At 38.0% G+C, this 21,945-nt stretch overlaps 1 protein-coding gene across 8 annotated transcripts in view; it reads left to right on the top strand.

Annotated features, from left to right (window-relative positions):
- LOC140458145 (serine/threonine-protein kinase WNK1-like) overlaps positions 1-21,945 on the top strand; it is a 157,853-nt gene that overhangs the window by 18,294 nt on the left and 117,614 nt on the right. For all 8 annotated transcript variants that reach the window (XM_072552289.1, XM_072552296.1, XM_072552297.1 and 5 more), the window contains exons 2-4: positions 8,984-9,156; positions 18,972-19,192; positions 20,241-20,398. In XM_072552289.1, coding sequence (XP_072408390.1) covers positions 8,984-9,156; positions 18,972-19,192; positions 20,241-20,398 — 552 coding nt within the window. The remainder of the gene's footprint in view (positions 1-8,983; positions 9,157-18,971; positions 19,193-20,240; positions 20,399-21,945) is intronic.

Below are 21,945 nucleotides of genomic sequence, written 5' to 3'. Positions count from 1 at the left end.
CTGTGACTATCGATGATACAAACATTTCAGCAAGAGGCCCAGCAATCATTTCTTTAGCTTCCCACAGAATTCTCGGGTACACCTGATCAAGTCCTGGGGATTTATCCACCTTTACCCGTTTCAAGACATCCAGCACTTCCTCCTCTGTTATCTGGACATTTTGCAAGATGTCACCATCTATTTCCCTACAGTCTATATCTTCTATATCCTTTTCCATAGTAAGTACTGATGCAAAATATTCATTTTAGTATCTCCCCCATTTTCTGTGGCTCCACATAAAGGCTGCCTTGCTGATCTTTGAGGGGCCCTATTCTCTCCCTAGTTACCCTTTTGTCCTTTATATATATTTGTAAAACCCCTTTGAATTCTCCTTAATTCTATTTGCCAAAGCTATCTCATGTCCCCGTTTTGCCCTCCTGATTTCCCTCTTAAGTATACTCCTACTTTCTTTATACTCTTCTGAGGATTCACTCGATCTATCCTGTCTGTACTTGACATATGCTTCCTTCTTTTTCTTGCGCAAACCCTCAATTTCTTTAGTTATCCAGCATTCGCTATACCTACCAGCCTTCCCTTTCACCCTAACAGGAATATACTTTCTCTGGATTCTCATTATCTCATTTCTGAAGGCTTCCCATTTTCTAGCCCTCCCTTTCCCTGCGAACATCTGCCTCCAGTCAGCTTTTGAAAGTTCTTGCCTAATACCGTCAAAATTAGCCTTTCTCCCATTTAGAATTTCAACTTTTAGATCTGGTCTATCCTTTTCCATCACTCTTTTGGTAATATTAAAAGGGTATGTATTTATTCTTGCTAAAATAATATTCTAACACTTCCACTGAACTAATGAAGTGAGTTCGTCACTATAGCACAGACTTTACTCAAAGTCAAAATGTTATCTCCATTTTGCATGCAGTTTACCTTGCGAACAGCGATACAGTTTAATTGAAAAGACATTAAACCAAGCTAGCAATGTTATTCTGACTTAATATGTAATTCACATTTAGAATATTAATTATTCTGTATGCTTTGTTGCTAGACATGTGTTAAATGTTGGATGATTTTATCTTATTGCTGACCTGAGGAGCAGAAATAGAAAAGCCAGGTTTCCTTGAAGTTCAACTTAGAACCTCTGCAGTGGAATCACCAAGAGTGTGGCCATTGTCAGTAAAAATAATGTTTTGGTTTATGTATAAACTAACATGTTTAGCCTCCGCTTTGGACACATTTTAAAAAATGAAACTTACACTTTAGTAAGTATGACCCATTCAGTACTGTGCAGGTAGTGAATTACTTTTTTTTTTGCATTGAATATTTACTCTGCAGGTCAACATGGCAGCTAATTTACAGGTGCCAAGTTGTCAAAACTTCAGAGTTTGTTTTGGTTGAGAGATAAATGTTAGTTGCACGTTGGGAGATCTTAAAATTGTCATGGTAGGTTTTGAAATTCACATGAGAATGGAGAAAAGGCCTTGGTTTAAAGTATCAAATGAGAAAGAACTCTGACAATGCAGCATATATTGTAATTTAAAAAAAATAATAATTTTGTTTATTTCAGAGGCATTTGTCTTAACTTTAGTGATTTCAAGCATTGAAGTTTGAATCGCAGCCTTATGAATACTGTCGGAGCAGGAATTGGCCCTTTGAGTCTGCTCTGCCATTCAATGAGATCGGGACTAAGAATTTGCGTTGCAGGCGTTTCGTCCCCTGTCGTTCCCGTCCCCTGGGGAATCTGATTCAATCAATAAGCACATCAACCTTGACCCAATATACTGACCACTGCAGCGGATAGCTGGAACTGACAACCGGAGGCAGCAGATTCAAACCACTTTAAATGCTGTAGGAAAGGTCACAGAAGCGCTTCACAAGTGGCTCCCAAACACTGAGGATGTCACCTAGATAGGGGGCGAAATGTCTGCAAAACAAATTCCCAGCTCGGCAAACAGAACAACAACAACGAGCACCCGAGCTACAAATCTTCTCACAAACTTTTGAAGATCAGGACTAAGCTGACGATCGCCTTAACTCCTCTTTCCTGTGTCATACCTCACTGGAATAAGTGCACTAGAAAACTAATCTCCCTATTCTAGAATTGTCACAAAAATTACATTTTATTAAAAGTCCCCTATTTACCTGCCTTTTTTGAGCCAGATTGACAGAAAATATAGACCAAGTTTCAGTATCTAATGAGAATTTCTATTTAATACAAATTTTAGCTACAGGTAAACAATTATGAACTTTAATAAATTCAGCTAGTTAACACTCTAACCTGTTTGGAAAGCTACCCCTACACGTGCTTTTGGGTATATACTAACAGACCAAAAACATTGGTGTTATGGGTGGAGGGAAACACTGGGGAAAATGGTTCGATGATCCCTGTCCACAGGGTTTGCTCAGACAATTCTTTTGGCTTTCCAGGGCTTGCTGCTATGTGATCTCTCTTCTCCATGTAGTTTCACTTAATTGCTGGAGGTACAGAATAACTGATGCACAACTTAAAGTCTCTGACTTGTTGGTTAAAAGCAATACCTTGCAGCAATTGATGGGTAAAAATAAATTGGCTTTCTTCAGACTTTGAGAAAAAAAGAGACTCCATCTCCTCTGGAGGGATGAAGGCCTCTGACCAAATATTGACAAGCTGGTTGGCCACCTAAGAACCCTTCAAATAGATGTTGGCAGCATACGTATTAATTGGGAGACCATTATAATCAATGAGTATCAATAGCAGAGACCAAGCCCTTTACTGTTATACAATGAATGTTCTTAACCTTGTTAACTGGATTCATGCAATAATTTTCCCCTTGTTAGTTGACCTTGCATACTGAATTCTTCCAATATTGTTAAATGGCTCTACATAACAACTGTGTTTTTCCACCTTGTTAACCCATTACCCTTGCCTCCAGCACCCCATTGTTAACTAAGAGTTCTTATCTGATCTGAGTCATGCTCAGCCGAACCTCTTGTTTCACAAAACTCAGATCTTCACTCTTTCCCTGCCTGCTTATACCTGATTACATTCTCATTCCCTCCTGTTATCATTTCATGTTAACTAATGGCATTACCAGCTTTCATAAGATGCTGACAGCTAGTATTTAAGCAAGTAAATGATATAAAATAAGCAGCAATTATAATAACACAAATTACTAGTCCTTTACAGTAAATAAAATTTGAAGAGTCTGCCCATGTGGAAAGAAAATTCACCTGTATCGTTCTTAAATTTACAGTTCTTAGTGACCACTCCATCCCCTCCAAGCTGAGTGGAAACGAGCCAGTTCTCCAAAACCTCTGCTAGTAAAGTCCAACCTAAAAACGAAATTCAGTCTGTTCTTGCATCACTCGGAGAAATCTGATTTCTTGGGTAAGGGCAGTTAAATCCGTCACACAATTGGCGAGACTTCTGTCCTTGCAAAGATGCTTCAGATGGAGGATACTAGCGCATCAGAGTGCAGCAGCTGAAGTAGCAGAGTAGGTGAAGGCAGCATTCTTTGCTGTGTCTGCTTCCGCTCTGCTGTTAAATGTAACAAAGACGATTGGCTGTTGTGATGTTAGCTTGATCAGTGAATCTTCATATTCCTTAAATGATTGAAAGACAAGATAAAGCTCACGTGGTTTAATATCCATAGGAAGGCCACTGACAAAAAGCATACAGACGTCTTCACTTGTTAATTCCTTCACTTTTTTCTCATGCTCATGACTGGGGAGCTGATTGAATCCGTTGGATCAGTTTGTGGAGGGGTGGGTGGTAGTCAGAAGGCATGCTTCTCCTGTGAATGGAGAAACTGTAGAGAAGATGCTAGCTGCTGAAAGCATCTTTGCATTTCCTCTCTCTTTCCTTCCTTGCCAAGGTGGTTATCAGTATGAAGATAGTCACACATTTAACTACACTAAATTGTCTGCCTATTTCAGCCTTCTTTGAATTCTTGAAATCTGTTACTCTGTTCACTGTTTATGACATTATCGAATTTTATGCAAATCCATAAACTTCTAAATTGTACTGTCTAAACAATTCAGTTGATTATATACCGCAAGCAATGCTCCTAAAATCAGACCCTTGGGGAACTCCGTTAGGTTCTTCAAAAATTATTTTCCTTTAACAAATTGATATTTGGCTAATGTGAAAGCTGTCAGGAAAAGTATTTCAAAAGTTTGGAACAGTGAGAAAAGAACAAAACGTTTCCTGTGCTGTAGCCATTTCAGAGGCAGTTTCAGTTCTGATTTAAATCTCAAATATTTATGGAAACAAACACAGAATATATTAAAATATATTCTCCAAATGAATCTTAAATAAAAGCTGAAACTTTACGGTGGCAGTTTTAGTAGAGATCAACATTTTTTTGAATTTGCAATATGAAGGGGGCCAATGAAGTCTTAATAATTAACAGAATTTAAGCAGCTTAGTCTCAAGTTCTAATATTCTTTCGAAAATCTTAACAAAACATCATTCTAAAAGTGCACTCTTCTTTTTGTGAACACTCTGCATTAAAAGCACAGCAGCAAAGATTTCTTAATACAATACACTCATCTGGCTATAGCATGACCACTGATCCAACTTTTTTTTTTAGAAGCAGGCATTGTAGAATTTCAAACACAGGGGCTCAAGGCACTTAATCGATTTGTTTTAAGGTTACAAGTTTGATAATTTTAAAAAGGACATAATGTTGTACAATTACAAAGTAAAAACAAAATCTGCCCCATTACATGGTCCACAAAACACTGAATTGAGATCCTGATTCAAACTAGGCAAAACAGTTACTGAGAGATTTTCTGAGCCAGTATTTCAACAAACCAAAATGTTTAAACCTCAAACAATCTCAGCATGGCACAACCTACATTGAAACTTTCCTTTTTCAACCCAAGTATTAATACAGCCTTAATTTCAGTGAATTTTTTTTTTTTGCATTCTCACTGAAATTACACTCTTAAAAAGAGGAAGCCCTCGCAGCAGACCACATGGCACTACAATCCAAGCTGCACTCCTTCCCCAGAACGAAGACACTCTGAGCATCAAATTTTGTCACTTGGGAACTTTAACCCCTTTCTCACTTTACTCCTCATGGAGGCTCGAGCCCCGCTTGAACATAGGGGGCTTGAGCCGTTCAGAGGAGTTGAACCTCAATCACCACACCCCCACCGCAGAAGAGAGGACTTGAACCTCTGCCTGCCAGCATGCTTGTGAAACTCTCTCTCTCGACCGACCTAATTGCCATTTGAGGAATCCGTAGAGAGTGATTATTGGTCCCTCCAGCAAACAGGAATATCGAGAGGGACCAAGGTTCAAAATCTTACCTCGTTGGGCTGTCTGTCTCAAGACACCGATGTCCGATGTTTCGGGCAGCTGCTGACACCATCCGATTGTAACGATCCTGCCAACTACACCAATATTGTCGTCCCCCCCCCCCCCCCCCCCCCCATTGAAGCAAAACACTCTGACACTGTATGGCTTTACTTCCTTAACTGTGAGTTCTTATTTGATTGGAGTCATGCTTGTTTCACAAAAATCAGACCTGCCTGTTTATACCCTATACACATGCTCAACTCCACAGACCCATCAGCTATGTGTCAGTGGCAAAACCTGCCTTTGTAGAGACCATGGTGACTAAGTGGTTAGCATTGCTGCCTCACAACATCAGGGTCCTGGGTTCGATTTCTGCCTCGGGTGACTGTCTGCCTGTGTGGCGTTTGCACGGTCTCCTAGTGTCTGTGTGGGTTTCCTCCAGGTGCTCTGGTTTCCTCCCACATTCCAAAGATGTGCAGGTCAGGTGAATTGGCCATGCTAAATTGCCCATAGTGTTAGGTGCATTAGTTAGGGGTAAATATAGGGTAGGGGAATGGGTCTGGGTGGGTTCTCTTTGGAGGGTCAATGTGGACTTGTTGGGCCAAAGGGTCTGTTTCCATACTGTAGTGAATCCAATCTAGACACCTGCTAGGCTCAACCATCTGCAGTGTGGCGTCTATACAGTCTATAATCACTTGGTCTACCATTTATTACCGGGTTCACAACATGCAGCAGTTTTATTGGCATTCAGCTGGGCACACTTAAATGAAGGGGAATAAACCAAGAAGTAGTGTTGAAGAGACATTTTCTTCTGACTGGCTATGTTGTGTATTGCAAATAATTGTGTATTGCAAAGATTGACTTGCTGAGTTTTGTTTTCAGCGTTTGTCAGTATTCCTGTCATAAGTTTTTCCCAAGAAAACTGAACTGAGTATCAAAATGTTTGTTTTCAGTTGGGAATTTCCTTTCTCAAGGAAGGAGTGATAGAATACAAAAGCTGTTTTTCATCTATACAGATTTTTTTTGCGCTCCTTTAGGTGGGACATGAAGTAATGTTGAAGAAGAACTTTATTGTGAATAATGCAAGACAGCCCAATAATAATTTGACATTAATTGTATTTTGTTCATGCAACGTGGGCTTGACTGGCAAGGCTACTGTTTGTTGCTGGTTCCTCGTCATCCTTGGAAAAAGATTTCATAATATGTATTAGAGTGGAGCTCTAGTAAGGAAGTACTGTTTAGAAATGTTGATTTCAATTGTAGTATTTTTAAAAAATTTTTAGGGAAATGAAAAATGGCTTTGAATGATACAGTAATGGTCTTGCATGATATTTCATCAGCTTTCCAGTTGTTTGTAAAAAGCACTGCAATTATATTATATAGAACACAAAAATGAACACAAACCCTGGAAACTTAGCATGAAAATTGTGATTGGATTTTCTAATTATGACCTTTATGACTCAAACTGTGGTTTAAAAGGGAGTTTTGGATTTATATTCAATGTAGTGGAAGTAGTTGATTTTAAAAATGTGCTCACCACCATTATGAGACTGAGACTAGAAATAGATTTTGTTGCAGACAGCTGTGGTTTGTTTTCTTACCAAAATATAGCCAGCTGAAGAATAAAGTTAACCAAACTCTCTGAATATGTTAATTAATTCTTTTAATACAAATATTTAATTCTTTTCCAATGTCAGAACTAACTAAATTAATGGAGTGGTCACAGGCAGAGAGGGGTAAGGGACTAAGTAGTTTCGAGAATTCAAGTGGCATAGGGCCAAAAGCTCTCCCATGTTGTGGCAGGTACGTAAAGCTATCATCCCATCTGCAGTTTTTTTTTTGTCGAATATAGAGGACACAATTTTGTAATCAGTGACTACAATATATTGGTTTGAATGAAGTACAAATATTTTGTCTCACTTTACAACATTAATGATCTCCTATCCTCTGTGCCTCATGACTTGTTCATTTTATAATATCAGATTGTATTGTCAAATCAGGACATGCAATGCAAGCCCTACCTTGACCTTGATTTTAAAAAAAAAGAAGTATAATCGATTTATAATTTAGAAAACCTGACCGAATCACACGGCACTAATCTGAGGAATAATGCTGGAATAAGTGCCCAGGTGACTGTTGGAATAAAGTATGCAGATAACTTTCTGCTCACTGATGCTTCACAATGCCTGCAGCTTGGCCTTCCAGCTTCTTAACTTTGAGCTGAAGCTCCTCAAACTGCAGACACTTAAATCAGAACAGTTGCCATAAATTGCAGTGGCAACTTGGAGCTCGTACATGCTGCAGTGGTGATACATCGCCTTTCTTACCATCTTTATTGTATTGATTTACATTTCTCTTTAACTTATAGATCCCCTTTTCACTGGCTTCCCTTACTCATAAAAGGTCCCATTGTGTGCACACTGCACTTGAGCAGAACTCAATGTGGACCTTATTAAATCTATTTTCCCTTTCAAAGTTAATTCTCAAAGTTTTGCCAAACTTAAGTTCCCTTCCATAAATCTGGCTTGGCTCCGCTTAAGCATTTAAGTTCCCTGCTACTTACACCTGTAAGTATTTTGCCTCCAAGTGATGAGGTGTACTGACCATGCTCTTTGTTTTTTTCCTTTCTCTCCCTTTTTATATTGATGTAACATTTCCTACCTTACATTCCTTGGGAACTGTCTTGCAATGCAAGAAGATTCAAAAATGAAACTTAATGCATTGACTCTCTCTGAAGTGGCTGATTATAAAATCAGAGCCTTGGTACTCTGGTGAAAGAGCAGCTCCGTGATCCTCTGGGACTGTGGTCACTGTACTTTATTTTGCCCTGTATGTATTGCTTATTCGTATTGATTTGTTTAAATTTCTCACACTTCTCCGTTCCAAATCTGTATTTTTATTTTGTCCTCTACCTTGAAGTGACACAATATATTTGTTTAATACATTTGCTATTTCCTTATGCCTCATTAGAGGTAGAAAAAGGTAGATTATAATGTGCCTCTGCTTGCTTTCACTAATATTTTTGTATGTCAGAACCTAGATAAAGTTGACTAATTTTTTTTGTCTTTTGTAAGTCTACTCTTGATTTCTTTTACTTTTCCGCATCAATTCCTTGACCTTTATAACATCTCTTGCTTTGATCCATCGACTGGTTCAAACTGTTGTTCGTGACCATGGTTGGACCTTTTTTAATGATTTAACTGATGTATTTATTAAGGGGAGATGATGGCCTAGTGGTATTATCACTGCATTCTTAATCCAGATGTCCACAATGTTCAGTGGACCCAGGTTCAACTCCTGCCGTGGCAGATGGTGGAATTTGAGTTTAGTTTAATTTAAAAAATCTGGAAGTGTGTGTCTCATGATAACCATGAATTTATTGTCACCTGTTAGAAAACCTTATCTGGTTTGTTAATGTCCTTCAGGGAAGGAAACTAGCGGGAATGTAACTCCAGCAATGGGGTTGCCTTTTGACTCCATTTAGGGATGGGCATTTAATGTTGGCCTAGCTAGTGCTCCCTAACCTTGTGAACAAATTTTTAAAAAGCTTGCAAATTATGTTTGTTTCAGTGGTTGCCATTCATTGCTTGTCTATATTGTATCTTATTGATTGTCAAGCACTTGTAAATTTAATTGGATCTATAATTTTTATGTAGATTTCAAAAAAAATTGCTTACACAGCCTTCATTATCACTATCGTATCATTAACAGGATCGAAAGCTGTCAAAGTCAGAAAGGCAAAGGTTTAAAGAAGAAGCTGAAATGTTGAAGGGCTTGCAGCATCCAAACATAGTCAGATTTTATGACTCTTGGGAATCAACTTTAAAGGGAAAGAAGTGCATAGTATTGGTGACAGAACTGATGACATCAGGTACTCTGAAAACGTAAGTACAGTTTTTAAAAAATGTTTTGAACTTCTCAACGCTGCATTTCTAGCTCTTCTGTTTTTCTTCTTCTGCTGTCCCAACTCCCATACTCAGAGGTCTGAGTAATGAAGGCAAGTGTGCTAAATGCTTTCTTAACCATCCTGTTCATGTGATGCAAACTTCAAAGAATTATGTACCTCTGTTTTACAACACCACCCAAGGCCCTATCTTTAATCATGTAAGTCTTGACCTTGGTTGTTTTACTGAAATATAATACCTCCCATTTAGCCAAATTAAGCTCTATCTGCCAATCTTCAATGCATTGACTCAACTGATCAAGATCTCTTTGTAATCTGAGAATTTCTTTTTCACTGGCTACTATCCAACCAATTTTGGCGTCATCTCCAAACTTCCTAATCATGTCTTGTATATTCTCATCCAAATTATTTATGTAAATGACCAACAAAAGTGGACCCAGTATCAATCCCTGAAGAACACTGCTGGTAACTGGCCTCCAGTCTGCCATCATTCTGTCTCCTGCCATTAACCCAATTTTGTATCCAATTGGCACGCTGACCCTGAATCCCACATGATCTAACTTTATTAATTAGTCCACCACATGGAACCTTGTTAAAAAGCTTTACAATGTCTAGCACTCTGATCTCATCAGTCGTCTTAGTTAATTCCTCAAACTCTTAGCAAGTTTGTGAGACATGATTTCCCTTGCACAAAATCATGGTGACTATCCCCAATCATTCCTTGCCCCTCAAAACACACACAAATCCAATCTTTTAGAATCACCTCCAACAACTTATCCATCGCTGAAGTCAGATTCTCAGGTCTACAGTTTCTGGGCTTCTCTTTACATCTCTCTTTAAACAAAGGTGCAACATTAGCCACTCTCCAGTCATCAAACACGTAACCATAGATCCAAATATCTCTACAAGGGGCCCCATAATTCTCTCCTCTACTTTCCATAATGATCTAGGCTACAGTAGATCATGTCCCAGATGTGCTGCTTCCTTAGGAATGCTTACATATTGATTTTTTAAAAAAAAAATCTTTCTTTAGCCCATTTAACAAATTTTTCACCATCCAAGACTTTAAAACTATGGTAGTCCCAGTCAATGTTTGGAAATTAAAATCACCTGTTATTACAACCTTACAATTCTTGTATGTATTAGAGATCTCTCTACTTATTTGTTCCTCCATGTCCCTCTGACTACTGAGGGGCCTGTAGTACAATGCCATCAAGGTGATCATTCCTTTCTTTATTGCTAATTTCAACCCATATTTTCACTGGACAGTTTTTCACAAATGTTTTCTGTCGTTACAGCAGCAATATTTTCCTTAAACAAAAATGCCACTCTCCCTCCTCTTTTGCTTTTCTATCCTTCCCACAGCATCTGAAACCTGGAATATTGAGCTGCCAATCCTGTCCATCCCTCGGCCAAGTTTCTGTAATAGCCATGACACCCGAATCCCATGTTCCCAAATATACCCTGAATGTATCAGCCTTACCTCTAAGACTCTTTACATTGAAATAAATGCAGTTTAGTTCTTCAGTATTACTTCTCAGAATTTTTGCTCAAACAATATCCAACTTTTCTGTTGCAATTTTCTATATAAATACTTCAGTACACAGAAAAACTGGCATTTATAAATTGAAAATGTTCCTTTTCACTGCAACAACCCTGTGAATAATTGCTCAATATCCAGTGTGGGTCCATAATATATTCCATGCTGATGGAACAGCAAGAAACTGAGAGCGCTGCTCGTTAGGTTATACATTATGTGAATGCTTATTAACAGAAGATTAGCAGCCGGCTGAATGATTTTAGGTACATGCTTGGCTTCTATGTTTGGAATCCATATTTCATATTCACGTAGTCAAATTACACCACCCAACCTTTTTTAAAAAGGCAGCATTCATTCGTCAGTTAAAATAAAGTTTCATATTCAATAAGTAATTTTCCAACTTAGTTTAAAAAAGTTGTATGAATTTACATAGGTATTAGATATATCAGCACATAGACTTTAGATACAAGCTGAAAGAGAAAAATACAAATGCAATGGTTACCAGTTACCAAGGAAGGTGGTATTAAGTAAATGTTTGGATCTGCATATTGGCAAGTCTCTAGGTCCTGATAGATTATTTTCTAAATCACATTAGATTCAGGAAGATTCCTTTTAGATTGCAAGATAGCCAATGTAACTCCTGTATTCAAAAAGGTTTGGAAGCAGCAATCTGGAGACGATAGGCCAGTTAACTTAACATCTGTCATAGAGAAAACATTTAAAGCTATTATTAAAAGACGTTATAACATGGCACAAGGTAACTACTCAGAGTTAACATGGATTTGTCAAAGGCAAATCATGTTTCACTAATTTAGTGGAGTGCTTTAAAGTAATATTGTATGCTCTGGATAAAAGAGAACCAGCAGATGTATTTAGATTTTCAGAAGGGGTTTTATGAAGTGTAACTGGGGAAAACAAATGTATTCTGTGGGCAACATATTGGCATGGATCTAAGTTTGCTTCCTGTTCGTAAGCCAAAGAGTAGGAATGTCATGAGTGGTGAGCCATAGGGATTGATGCTGGGGCCTCAACTCTTTATAATTTATATCGATGATTTGAATGAAGGGATTGAAGGTACTGTAGCTAACTAGGTAGATTTTGTAAGTCCTATTTCACAGCTCACTTTCCTTTCTTCTTCATTAGAGATGTACAGCATGGAAATAGACCCTTTGGTCCAACTCGTTCATGCCAACCCAATCTAGTCCCTTCTGCCAGCACCCGGCCCATATCCCTCCAAACCCTTCCTATTCATACACCCATCCAGATGCATTTTAAATGTTGCAATTGTACTATTGCAACTACAATATTTTGTCACCATACAAGGTAACATCAGTGAGTGTCTCTGGTGAAATGCTGCCTTTCTATTTATAGGTCTTAGTTTCTTAAGGTGGGTAATGTCATTTCAGTTCTTTGTTTCAAGGGAAGGTAGATAGGATCAAAATCTAGTGAACAAGACAGGTGAAATAAAGGCATGTACAAGAATTCTTAGAGGCATGGCATTCTAACCAGAACTCCAATAGTAAACGCATCGATTTAGATCCTATCACTGTTCCCTTGGGGAAAACAAAGAATTGAAATGACATCATCCACCTTAAGAAACCAAGACCTATAAATAGAGAAACGGGGCATACCACCAAGGCTTCACCGGAGACATTCACTGATCATATAAGTTACCTAGTGTGATGATGAAACGTCTGAAAACAAATCTTCCAGCTCAGTGAGCTAACTTACTTATCAACCACCTGAGTTACATATCTTCTCAAATTGATAACTGAAATCTCTTCACAAATTTATTTCTCAGTTTCCAGCTGACTGTTGGGGTGTGGGGTCTATTGTACAATCCCAATAAAGTTATCGTCCCTTTCTTATTCCTCAGTTCCACCCAAATAACTTTGCTAGATGTATTCCCAGGAATATCCTCCCTATGTACAGCAGTGATGCTCTCCCTTATCAAAAATACCTCTTGCCCCCACCCCACCCTTTTTATCCTTCCTATAGCATTGCTTAATAACACCCTTCCTATTACTGGGTGACAAGAACTGGACACAGAATTCCATAAGAGACCTCACTAATGTCCTGTACAACCTCAACATTACTTCCCAACTCTTATGCTTAAAGGACTGAGCAAGGAAGGCAAGCATGCTAACTGCCTTTTTAACTACTGTTTATATGTACATAAACTTCAAAGAATTATGTTTTATAATCCCCTCCAACAATTTAGGCCTAACAGAAGTCACTCTCAGGTCTATAGTTCGCTGGTTTCTCCTTAAACCTTTTTTAAACAATGGTGCAGCATGAACCACCCTCCAGTCATCAGACACCTCATATATGTAGTAATAGGTGTTGCACATATTTCTGCAACGGTCTCACAATTTCCCCCTTCCTTAACGTTCTGGGATACAGTTGATCAGGGCCCAGAGATTTGTCTATCTTTATGTTCTCTAAGACCTCTTGAATTTCCACTTCTGTAGTGTTAAATAAATTTTGATGTTTTAAAAAGTTATCTGTATTCTCTAGTCTCCATTTCTTTCTCCATAGTAAAACTGATGCAAGATATCAATTTAGTACCTCTCCCATCTCCTGGGGTTCAACACAAAAATGACCTCCTTGATCTTTAAGGGGCCCTATCTCTTCTCCAGTTACCCTCTTGCTCTTAATTTCTTTTTGTAGAATCTCTTTGGATTATCTTTTAACCTTAACTGCCAATGCTTTCCCATCTCCCCTCTTTGCTTTCATGATTTATTTAAGAATGCCCCATTGTCTTAATATTGGTTTAAGAGATTCAATTGAACCAAGTTGTATCTTACTAAAATAAAGTTCTTTTTATTGACTAGAATTTCAGTATCTTTATTGATCCATTGTTCCTTAATCTTACTAGCTTTACCCTTCACTCTAACTGGAACATTATGCCTCTGAACTCATGTCATCACACTCTCTTGAAAGTCTCACTTGTCAGATGTCTTTTTACTTGCGAACAGTCAACTCTAATCAACTGTTGAATGTTCTTGTCTCAATCATTAAATTTTGCCTTACTCCAATTAAAAGCTTTAACTTTTATGGAAGGCTTAAACTTTTCCATAACCATTTTAAATTTAATTAAATTACGATCACTAGACCTAAAGTGTTCCCCACTTTTACTTCAGTCATCTGTTGGTTCTTATTCCCAAAAGGAGGTCTAGTTTATCTCCTTCTGTTTTCGTGCTGTGCATCTCTGACTCAGTGCTGTGCTTGAAGCTTTCCAATTTGTGGGATGTTTTGAGCATCTAGGGATTTTTATATTGTTACAACCAGTGCATCTCTGTAGTCTTTTTTTCTTTAAAGACCTTAGGATGTAGACCATTAGATCATAGGGTCTTAGCTCCCTTCTGTCCCCTTAGTTTTCCTAATAATTGTATTCTAGTTGATCTTGTTTGTTTGTTTTAGGTTCCTCCTTCATTTGTCCCACTTGTTTTTCTACTATTTCAGGGTGCTATTTGTTTTCTACTGTGGAGAAAATGTTCCTTAAGTTTTTGCCATTTCCTTGTTTTCCATTATTAATTCCTCAGTCTCACTCTGTTAGGGACGAATGCTCATTTTTGCTGCTCATAATGTACTTGTAGAATCACTTGCCATCTTTTTTTTGTTAGTCTCCTGTTATTCTTCAATTTCTCCCTCTATTAATTTAGTAGCTACTTTTTAAATGATCCCAATCGTTTTACATCCCAATAATTTTCACAGAATTGTACGTTTTTTCCTTGGGTTTGATACCATTCCTAACTTTGTTTAGCCACAGAGGGTGTACCCTTCATAAGTTCTTAATGGCATATATCTTAACAGAATTATGAAATAGCTACTAAAATGTCTGTCACTGCTTCTCCTCTGATTTGCCTTTTAACTTTTTTTTCACTTTAGTCAATTGTGTCGTCATATAATTTGTATGCTCTTTATTCAAGGTTGAGACTCTACTTTCAAACTCAATTTTCTCAACCTCAACTTGAATGTAAAATGTGTTAATACTTAAAATCAAGATATGATTGGTCTTTTTTGTAGGATACTTTACTATGAGGTCATAAACTAATCCTATCTCATTACTCGACCTAAAATAGTGTGGCTATTCTGGTGGCTTCCAGAATCAATTGTTCACGAATCACAAGTGTTACAGCGCAGAAGGAAGCCATTGCGTCTGTACTGGCTCATTAATTGAGTATCTTTAGCTTATGTCAATCTCTTCTTTCTCCCCATACTCCTGCATGTTTTTTTTTTATCCAAACAAAACATCCAATGCCCTCTTGGATATCTCAATTGAAATTGCCCACACTAAACTTTGAAGCAATGCATTCTATGCCCTAACTACTAAGTCAAAAAACATTGATCTTCACTTCACACTTGTTTCTTTGGTAAATCACTTTGTCAGTGCTGTCTTGTTCATTTTACAAGCGGGAGCATTTTGTACCTATCTATCATGTTCAGTTGCTCATGATTTTGAAAAGCTATATCAGATCTTCTCTTGGTAGACATCTCTCCAGGAGAGTCGTCCCAATTTTTTGAATCTGTCCTTATCCCTAAATGCATTCTTGTAAACCTCTTACGCACTTTCTCTACTGTGTTCACATCCTTCCTATAATGAGCTTCCAGAACTGAGATCTAACAGCTGTTTTGTACAAGTTCAACATCACCTCCTTGCCCTTGTACTCTACCCTGTTATTAATAAAGCAGCTTACTGTATGTTTTCACTGATCTGTACCTGTCCTCCTCCTTCCAATGATCTGTGCCCCCCCCCCCAGGTCCCTCTGATCCTACACTTTCCCTTAAAATGTAAAACCCATATTTTATATCACCTTTGAATGCTTTTCCTACCATAAAGCAGCACCTAAACGTCTCTGCATTGAAACTCATTTGTCACTGAACTGCCCACTCTACCAACCTGTCGGTATCCTTCTAAGACACTGCCCAGAATGAATTCATCCTCCAAGTTCTCTTTGCCAATTGTCACACCTCACTGTGATGGTGAGCTGGCAATCAAGCCCTTTCGCTCCTGGTGTCATCAAAATGAAAGATTTTATGAAAGTGTATGCAATTTCCCCAATCTACCTGTTTCTAAATACCCAGGTTAACAGAAAGCACAGATTGGCATAATGTGCTTAACAGGAATAAGAATTTATTACAAATAAATAGTGATCCAGGTACTTTTACTGGATGTTCATGATGACTGGTTGATTAATTATAAAGTCTCTGACTTGTTCGTTTAAAAACAACAGTTTCCAGCAAATGAGAAATAAAATAAGCTGGATGCCTTCAGGCTTTGGGTGTTTTTTACTGCAGAGAAAAAAAAGACGTAACTTTCCCTTTCTGGGTGTCTGTTTTCGATCAAGCATTCGTTCCCACAGCTATTCAACTACCTGGAAGCCAGTCATATAGTTGTTGGCAGGTCGATGGGCTTTGTCATTGGCCTGTGAATTTGTAACCAGTTGTCAGTCAGCTACTTGTTGCCACCCGAATCTTGTTTTGTACACACTCCCTGGTGACAGTTTGCCTGCAACTAATCTTTCTGCACTGGTGAGCAAACAACAGTTTAAGCAGCATTTAAATAACTGTTCGCAGCTTGTTTTTCAAAAGTACAGCAGCTGCTTCCATAATCCTTCATTTTTAAAAAAAAATTCTCATTTCGGTCCATGATTGGATATACAGAGAAATAAAAGTTAGGGCCTTTGCACAATTTGTGTAATCTGTTAAGGACCAGACCAGACCCCATCAATATATTTTAAGAAGATAGCCTAAACCCTAGCTGCTTCTTATTGTAAAGGTAGATGTGAAGTGCTGTGTTTCAGATGCAATGTGACTGGTTAAGCTACTTGACATTAAGCAAAGTACAATTTATTTAAACACTATAGTTAAAATGCAAACAGAAGACAGGAATTTAGAGTAACTTAACTATCTGAAAATTTAACTGAATAATAGGTACAATACCTATTACCAATTAACTGTTGAAATATAGTAACATCCCATAAACACACCTCTTAGCAAAAAAGGTAAATTCAGATACAGGTTCTCCAATGCATTTCTCAATTTCAGGAGTAGAAAAAACATTGAGATAATTCAGAGAAAGGAACAGCTGGGAGACACTCACTGAAGCTCCAACTCTTGAGAGCTCAAAGGCTTGTGCTTGAAATTAAACCTTAAAAAAAGTAGAAAGCTGGCCACACTCGGGCTGCTTCCATTGTTTGAACATAAAAGAAACCCCAAGGCCTCAGAAGTTTACTTTCTTAGAAACAGCCCTTCACCTTTGTCTTACTACCTCTCTGCAAAACAGAAATGAGACAAAATATCTCTGTGGAATGACAGCCTCGTCACAACTTTATACGAACATTAAAATGGCACACTTTTATTGTAGTACCTTTGTTACAAATTTGTATTATTTCTTCTTATACCATCCACAGGTGTAGTTGCTGTTAGGAGCTCATAAAACTTTCCACCAATAACTTATTTTTGATTTTTTTAATCCAATCTTTATCCAGATAAATTTGACATTTTGATGTTAAGAGCCAAGATACTTAATATCGTGCTGATCTCAACTTTTATCATTAGGGGTACTCCACCTCCCTTTTCTTTTACTCCTAACCTTCCAAAGTGTCAGATAGACATGAATATTCAGATCTCAGCTGTGGTCACTATGCAGCCTATATCTGTAATGATTAGCACTTATTTAATTTGTAATTTATTTGGATTTGTCCTTTTAATTAATCTATTTTGCTATGTATGTTGCCTGTGCTTGAACAATGAGCCTTTTAATGCTCTTTTCTTTTGAAACCATATTTTCATACTATGACAGTGCTGGTGCATTCTTGTGCTGATTTGTTCCTGCTTGTCACAGTTTAGTTATAAATGTACAATGTCAATATTCAGGCTTTGAGTTTGCATGGCTGCAAATCCATTAGACCTGGGCTTAATCGAGGGAAGTGCATCAAATGAAAAGTTTTTAAGCCCACATTTAGTGTATCCTGCTTTAGGTAAAAAAGACTTTGCAGATGCTTTTCAAAATAGAATGTAAACTCTAATCTGGATTGTGACTAGCTTATTGAATGTATATGGGGGTTATAGATGATTCTGTAAAAGCTTTAAAAATCCTTTAGAGACACCCACATCTATTGACACACAAGCTTCAGTGATTGTGTCAAAAAATGATTATCGCGTATGAGCCATGTTGCTGATTACTTAGAATTATGTATATTTACATCTGGTATTTTTAATGTTTCCTACAGAAGAATATTTGAGTGCATATGTTTGAGCAGGATAGCATAATGGCTTTTCTCTTTAACTTCTCATTTTGAGTTCATCCCTGAAGTTGAAAGCAATTTGTTATATTAATTTAATGAGGGCTATTTTATTTGGGCAAGCGGGGCAGTGTCTGTTAAGGACTTCAGATTAGATTACTTACAGTGTGGAAACAGGCCCTTCAGCCCACCAAGTCCACACCGACCCGCCGAAGTGCAACCCACCCATTCCCCTACATTTACCCCTTTACCTAACACTACAGGCAATTTAGCATGGCCAGTTCAACTGACCTGCACATGGGAGGAAACCGGAGCACCCGGAGGAAACCCACGCAGACACGGGGAGAACGTGCAAACTCCACACAGTCAGTTGCCTGAGTTGGGAATTGAACCCAGGTCTCTGGCGCTGTGAGGCAGCAGTGCTTGCCACTGTGCAGCCCCTACAGTTCAGACATGTACTTAATTCAAAAATATTTCCAGTTTAAAGCACAGTCATATTTATCAGAGCAATATTCAGGAGCTGTCCTTAAGGCAGCTTAATGCAATTGCTAATGGTGAAAAATATGTTTTGTATGCTTATATCTGTAGAAATTTGAGACTGTGTTTATTTTGAGTTTTAAATCTGACAGATTTCTATGTTGTATGTACTCCAGAAGTATGCATGTGGATTTCGATTAATTCTGGCCCTGACTCCAGTTGTCCTAGCCTTCATAAAAACATTGTAAATATTGGGAGAATGTTTTGAAATCAGTTTTGTGTATGCCTTTAAAAACTGTGATGCAATTAAGTGCTGGTCCACATCTGTAAGTGCTCGTAGTATCTTGTGACATATTGAATATACCAACAAAACATTAATATTGAGCATCTGGTCTGGAGAACTTCTTAAAAATAAAATCTATCTTGAACTTTTATGGAAGCAGAATTACTAGAAAAGGGCATCAAGATGGTTCATATTAAGTCGCATTTTCTTGTAATAACCATTGTTTCTTTCCATCTTTATTTCAGTTATTTGAAGAGATTTAAGATAATGAAAATCAAAGTGCTTCGAAGTTGGTGTCGTCAAATTTTGAAGGGTCTTCATTTTCTTCATACGCGTACACCACCCATCATCCATCGAGATTTGAAATGTGACAACATCTTCATTACAGGCCCTACTGGATCAGTTAAAGTTGGGGATCTTGGCCTAGCTACACTTAAAAGGGCATCATTCGCAAAAAGCGTTATAGGTAAGTTGAAAGTCATTGAAGTTTGCTTTGGAAAATGAACTTGAACTTGAAATTTTTGTGTTACAGCTATAACTTTGAAGTATTGGATTTAACAAAACTGTGGCCTACTTTGCTGCGTTATAACATTCATCTGCTCTCAGGTCTTTGATATGAAAACTTGTTGCAGAATATCAAACTATAAGCAGGGTCTCTTTTTGGTTTGGTTATCATGTTGAGCCCTCTTTACTCAATTTTCTGTATTCTAAGTATTTTCAACTGTAGGACATCTACTTTTTCCTAGCTGCAGTAGATCTAACAGTACTGCAGTTGAACGGTAAGTGCTATAGATAAAGGCTGTGGTGAGTTGCCTTTCTGATGATTTGAAGATCAAAATTATTAAATGTTTTAAGTTGCTTGATTATATGTCAGTTTTCATTTGCAAGGCAACTTGTTTACTGTGACAGGGTTGTATTTAAAAAAAAATGCAGTCAGAGGCTAGCTATAGTCCTACTTAATTTCCTTTTTTCCCTCTTTGGAACCTCATCTAGTCTATTCTAGTCTATTAAGTCTGACCTGAAAACAAAACTGGACGATCTGTTATTTTAGTATTTAACCATATTGAGTTTGTTGCAATTTACTATGGAAATAATTTGGATATCTAAGGTGCTAGAACAGTCATGGAGTTTTGAAATATTGGTGTACTGTCCTGTACAAAGTGCAACTCGATGGATTTAAAGATAGAATTAAAAACAAAATTGCATTTAACTGTTAAGTATCTGCTTCCAGTATGAAGTGCACTTAAAACATGAGTTTTTTTTTCTGGGCATAGAGAATTTGGATACTTTTGCTCAGTTGTAAAAGATTAATTAGATCAACTCTGTGGTGTACACCATACAGGATGCCTTGCAGAAGAAAGCTTGAGTTAATAGGTTGCTGAGTAACTGAGAAGGGCTCTCCTTCGCCTCCGCTTTGTCTTCCCCCACAGGTTATCGTCAGCCATCGGTGAGTACCGACAGCCTCTACTCACTGAGACAGTCTGTTAGAGTCTGAAACGTTCTTTTAATTTAAGGTACCCCTGAGTTCATGGCCCCAGAGATGTACGAAGAAAAATATGACGAGTCTGTTGATGTTTACGCTTTTGGGATGTGTATGCTAGAGATGGCAACCTCAGAATACCCATACTCGGAATGCCAGAATGCTGCTCAGATCTATCGTAGAGTAACCAGTGTAAGTACAAGCTAGGTTTGTGGTACTTTGGCTAATTCTAATAGTAATGCTATATTTTAAATTATTTTTCTAGAAATAAAATACTCTGGTATATTGTGGTAAAGTATGAGGCGAGCAATAATTGTTAGAGTGCACTGGTATCATTTTTAGCAAGACTGCTAAACTGGAATGAAATTCACTCAAGCATGAATTGATTTGTTGTTTATGGTACTCAACTCTGTTCCTGTAACCCACAAAGAAACAATTGAAAAATGAAAAATCATATTGAAACACTGGTGGCATGGTGGCTCAGTGGTTAGCACTGCTGCCTAATAGCGCCAGGGACTCTGGTTCGATTCCAACCTCTGACGACTGTGTGGAGTTTGAACATTCTCCCTGTGTTTGCGTGGGTTTCTTCTGGGTGCTCTGTTTTCTTCCCACAGTCCAAAGATGTGTAGGTTAGGTGAATTGACCAAGTTAAACTGCCCATAGTGTTCAGGTATGTGCCGGTTAGCTGCGTTCGTCAGGGGGTAAATACAGGGTAATAGGGTAGGGAAATTGGTTTGGTTGAGATACTCTCTTTGAAAGGTCACTGTGGACTTGTTGGGTCATAGGGTCTGTTTCCACATTGTAGGGATTCTATGAAAAAGATGCATTCTGAAATAAAGTGGTGTGGTGAGTTTCTAATAGTGAGCATTATTTGAGTGATGATGCTGAACTAAGTTCTTCAGTATTTTGCTGTAAACAAAGAGAAAAAGCCAACAGATGAAGTTGCTGTTGCTTGCTACTTTCAAATGAGAAAAAATCTGAGTGAGTTGTTGATCTGTGAAACCAATCTGAAGCCCATCTAACCTACACGATTGCATTTTCATCTATGTCTGTCCAATGACCATTTAACTTCCCTTAAAGTTGACAAGTCTACTAATATTGCAGGCAGGCTGTACCACGCCCCTACTACTCTGAGTGATGTCTGTTTAATAATGTTGTCTTGGCTGTTATGAATTTCTATCATTATCTCCCCTTTAATTTCCCTCTCCCTTGCACTGAACTTCTAATGTCCGATCCAGGCATCTGATTCCATTTCAGCTGGGGTTATTTATGCTTAATTTTCCTCTGGTATCATCGTCATGGTTGTGCTTTGTCATTTGTCTCTATCCTTACATCGTAAGGTGGTGCAGGATGATCTTGTGGCGCATAAAAATATGTACCTTTTGACATGTAGAGTAGAAGGGCTTATGCCCGAAACGTCGATTCTCTTGCTTCTTCGATGCTGCCCGACCTGTTGGGCTTTGCCAGCAATATGCTTTTGACTTGATCTCCAACATCTGCAGTCCTCACTTTTTCTACTTTTTGACATCTATTCCAATTCATTTCCAGACCCCGCAGCCAAGCTGAAAAAATGTGAAATTTAGGTATCATAATTGACCAGTTTTGCACATTCTTTTTCTTCCTCAATGATTAGGGTTTAAATTGTTACATGTTAGTATATCCATAGCTACCTTCCTTCACCCAATTATTAAACTGGGAACTCGATGTGATAAGTAGTTCATGACATGGGATGCAACATT

This window comes from Chiloscyllium punctatum, chromosome 32 (genome assembly GCF_047496795.1).
Source record: "Chiloscyllium punctatum isolate Juve2018m chromosome 32, sChiPun1.3, whole genome shotgun sequence".
Taxonomy (NCBI): domain Eukaryota; kingdom Metazoa; phylum Chordata; class Chondrichthyes; order Orectolobiformes; family Hemiscylliidae; genus Chiloscyllium; species Chiloscyllium punctatum.
Note: the sequence above shows the minus strand (reverse complement) of the source record. Positions and strands in the feature narration are given on the sequence as shown.